The 3,893-nt window shown below is 39.2% G+C and overlaps 1 protein-coding gene across 1 annotated transcript in view; it reads left to right on the top strand.

Annotated features, from left to right (window-relative positions):
* LOC111533632 (E3 ubiquitin-protein ligase HERC2-like) overlaps positions 1 to 1,762 on the top strand; it is a 2,626-nt gene extending 864 nt beyond the window's left edge. The window contains exons 3-4 of the mRNA XM_023200349.2: positions 664 to 770; positions 877 to 1,762. Coding sequence (XP_023056117.2) covers positions 664 to 770; positions 877 to 882 — 113 coding nt within the window. The 3' untranslated portion in view covers positions 883 to 1,762. The remainder of the gene's footprint in view (positions 1 to 663; positions 771 to 876) is intronic.
* Positions 1,763 to 3,893: the final 2,131 nt, after the last annotated feature.

Raw genomic sequence — 3,893 nt, 5'->3', positions numbered from 1 at the left:
TTTGAACCTTGTGGAAAGCTCTCTTTTCATCAAATCGCTTAGAAAATGGCCACAATTGGTGGTGGTTCCTCAGTGGTGAGAGGTTCTTAGAACTTCTCATGTTACATAAGAACAAATGGATTATTTAATTTTTTACTTTAAACATTGTTCTTTGCATAAGACATTGTTAAAGTATTTGCAAATCAAAACAAGACAAATTTTAAAAATAAGAATTTGGTTTCTTTGTTTTGAGTGACACATTGCTGTTATCAAAGGACAAAATAAGTCTTTATTAATGTGGTTTTTATTCGCTGAGATACCAAAGGTAGTATATGGAATTGTTGACTTGGTGGAATTAAAAACCAAAATGTCCTGTTTTAAATCTAATACAAAAGTAAAGAATGTAGTTTACAATGAACCTCCATGTGCTCATTACCTGGCTTTGACATTCGTCACCTCACGGCCAAAATTATTCATGCTCCCTTCTTGGGATTATTTTGAAACCAGTCACTGACATCATGTATTATTTCATCCATAAGTATTTTAGTACCTATCTCTAGAAGATACACTCTCTGTAAAAAACAAATCACTACAATGTAGTGTGACATGGCTGGGTGCAGTTTCAGGTTCAGGTTTTTATTGGTGAAGAGGAAGATGGATCAGGTGATTTCTGTTCTGTCCTAGCTTTCAGTGCCAATGGAAAAGATACCATTGTCGACTCCCCAGCAGACTCACTGGACTGGGTTGCTGTCAGAAATGGAGTTGGTCCCCAGTATTCATCCTGGGGTTACGTGAGTTGTTTTTATGATTGCTAGATTTGCTTTGGGACGAATGGTTTTCTGTTGAATTAAGTTTAATAAATGACCTTTCTTAACTCCGTTGCTGTTTTACAAATAGGTGTGATGGATGTCAGATGTTTCCTATCAATGGATCCAGAATCAAATGCAGAAACTGTGAGGACTTTGATTTTTGTGAAACGTGTTTCAAGACCAAAAAACACAATACCAGGCATACATTTGGCAGAACAAAGGAACCAGGTATGGCAGAATGTTTATATTCTCTCTTCCACCGAATATGAATGAAGTTCTTGCTGTGGAGCACAGTGTATTGGAATTTGTTGTTTTAAGGTTCCTGTGTATTCGGTGAACTCTGTAGAGTGAGTACAGCGAAATGGAAGTGACAGTCCTACCCACGGATGACTCGCTGGCTTTTTAAAAAAAATCAAGATGGCGTATCGGGGAAGAAATAGAATAACTAGGCTTGTTTGCTTGTATTTCCATTAAAAAACATTAAAAGAATCTGAAGAAACTAGTCACTGTTTAGTTGCATGGCATGTGGAATTGGTTAGATGGAGAGTGAGTTTTTAAATTTATATACCTTATTATATTTTTCTTTGTGGCAAAATATATATAACTTAAAATTAGCCATTTAAGCATTTTTGAAGTTTATAATTCGGGGTATTTAGTACCTTAAGTACAGTGTTGCACAACCATCACAGCTGTCTATTACCAAAACTTTTCACCACTCCGATGAAAAACTCTGTACCCAGTAAGCAATTTAACTGCCCTACTTCCCCCTCCCTCTCCCCGGTAACCTTGAATCTGACTTTGGTCTCTATGAATATGACCACTCCAGACACCTCATCTAGATGGAACCATATAAGATTTATCCTTTTGTGTTTAGCCTAATGTCTTCAAGCTTCATCCATATTGTAGCATGTGTCAGAACGTTCTCCTTTTTAGTGGCTGAATAATATTCCACTGTATGTATATATCACTTTTTTTTCTTTGTGAGACAGAGTCTCACTCTGTTGCCCAGGCTGGAGTGCAGTGGCATGATCCTGGCTCACTGCAACCGCCACCTCCCGGGTTCAAGCGAGTCTCCTGTCTCAGCCTCCTAAGTAGCTGGGATTACAGGCCTGTGCCACCAAGCTCAGCTAACTTCTGTATTTTTTTTTAATTATTATGTTTTTGAGACAGAGTCTCACTCTGTAAGGAGTGTATATGTTATATACGTTTTTAGTTTTAGTAGTTACTTAAGATATAAATTATAATATCTATTTTTGACTCATTTAAATCTATTATTATTTGGTATATTCTCCTCCTAAAGAATGCAAAGACCTTAGTTCTCTTTAACATCATTTATCTTCATTCTGATTTTTATGTTCTTAACATATTTAACATTTTTTGTTTCTTTTTTTTGAGACGGAGTCTCAGTCTGTTGCCCAGGCTGGAGCGCAGTGGTGCGATCCTGGCTCACTGCAACCGCCATCTCCTGGGTTCAAGCGATTCTCCTGCCTCGGCCTCCCAAGTAGCTGGGACTACAGGCTCCCACCACCATGCCTGGCTAATTTTTATATTTTTAGTAGAGGTGAGATTTCACCATGTTGGCCAGGCTGGTCTTGAACTCCTGACCTCATGTGATCCGCCCACCCACTTTGGCCTCCCAAAGTGCTGGGATTATGTGCATGAGCCACTGCATCCAGTTAAAATGTTATACATTTTATACAAATACACATCTAACAGAACTATGGAAGACATTCTTTTAGGCGCACAGAAAATGTTCATAAAATGTCAAAGGATCGGCTGGGTGCAGTGGCTCACGTCACCCAAGCTGGAGTGCAGTGGTGCAATCTCAGCTCACTGCAAGCTCCACCTCTCGGGTTCACGCCATTCTCCTGTCTCAGCCTCCCGAGTAGCTGGGACTACAGGTACCCGCCACCACGCCCGGCTAATTTTTTGTATTTTTAGTAGAGATGGGGTTTCACCATGTTAGCCAGGATGGTCTCAATCTCCCGACCTCATGACCCACTCCTGTAATCCTAGCACTTTGGGAGGCCGAGGCAGGCAGATCATGAGGTCAGGAGATCGAGACCATCCTGGCTAACATGGTGAAACCTCATCTCTACTAAAAAATATAATTAATTAGCCAGGCGTGGTGGCAGGCACCTGTAGTCCCAGCTACTCGGGAGGCTAAGGCAGGAGACTGGCGTTAACCCGGGAGGTGGAGCTTGCAGTGAGCCGAGATCGCACCACCGCACACCAGCCTGGGTGACAGAGGGAGACTCCGTCTCAAAAAAAAAAAAGACTAAAAAATAAAAAAAGTCAAAGGATCAAACAATACATGCAGGGCATGTAATGATTTTTATGTAGTCAATATTCATTTAGATTTTTCTGCATACTTTGTAATTTCTCTCCACTTTTTTCTTCCTCTTTAATCTTCCATCTATACTGTTTGTCTCCTGCCTGAAAATACCCCTTAATATATTTAAAAATGTGTCTTTGTTGGTTACAAATTATGTATTTTTGTATGTCTGAAAATGTATTTCTTTATTATTGAAAAGTCTTTTTGCTAGGTGTTTTCTTTCAGCACTTTAAAAATACTATTCCACTGCAATTTGGTTAATATTGTTGCTCCTGAAGTTGGCTGGATGTCTAATTGTGATTCATTAAAGCCCATCAATCTTTTGATTTTTCCTTCATCTGCTTTTGAGAGGGTCTTTTTGTTTTCATCTTGCACAGGTTTTACATGTGCATGGAGATGTTTATCTTTCTTGAGGTTGGTAGGACTTCTGGGACATGATATCTTTTGTCTGTTTCGGAAAATTCTGTCTTTCAGTATTTCTTCACATGTTGCCTCTGCTCTATTCTCTTTTCTGTCTTTTTGGGGGGGACTCCTCTTTCACTTGTGTTAGGCCTAACCTCTGTCCTGCACATCTTTTACCTACTTGTTATGTTTTCTAAACTTCTGCTCCTCAGTTCTTCATTCCAGATATTTCTGCTTTCTCTTCAGCTGAGTTCAGTGTGTTCTTAACTTACTCATTAAGTTCTTAATTTTAATGATTGGATGTATCAGTTGTATTTTATTTTCAGTGGTTTTTGGTTCTGTGCTGAGATACTGTCTTTCTGAACACA

The sequence above is a fragment of the Piliocolobus tephrosceles genome, unplaced genomic scaffold (assembly GCF_002776525.5).
Source record: "Piliocolobus tephrosceles isolate RC106 unplaced genomic scaffold, ASM277652v3 unscaffolded_30382, whole genome shotgun sequence".
In the NCBI taxonomy this organism is placed as follows: domain Eukaryota; kingdom Metazoa; phylum Chordata; class Mammalia; order Primates; family Cercopithecidae; genus Piliocolobus; species Piliocolobus tephrosceles.
This window is presented reverse-complemented; position numbering and strand designations above follow the sequence as displayed.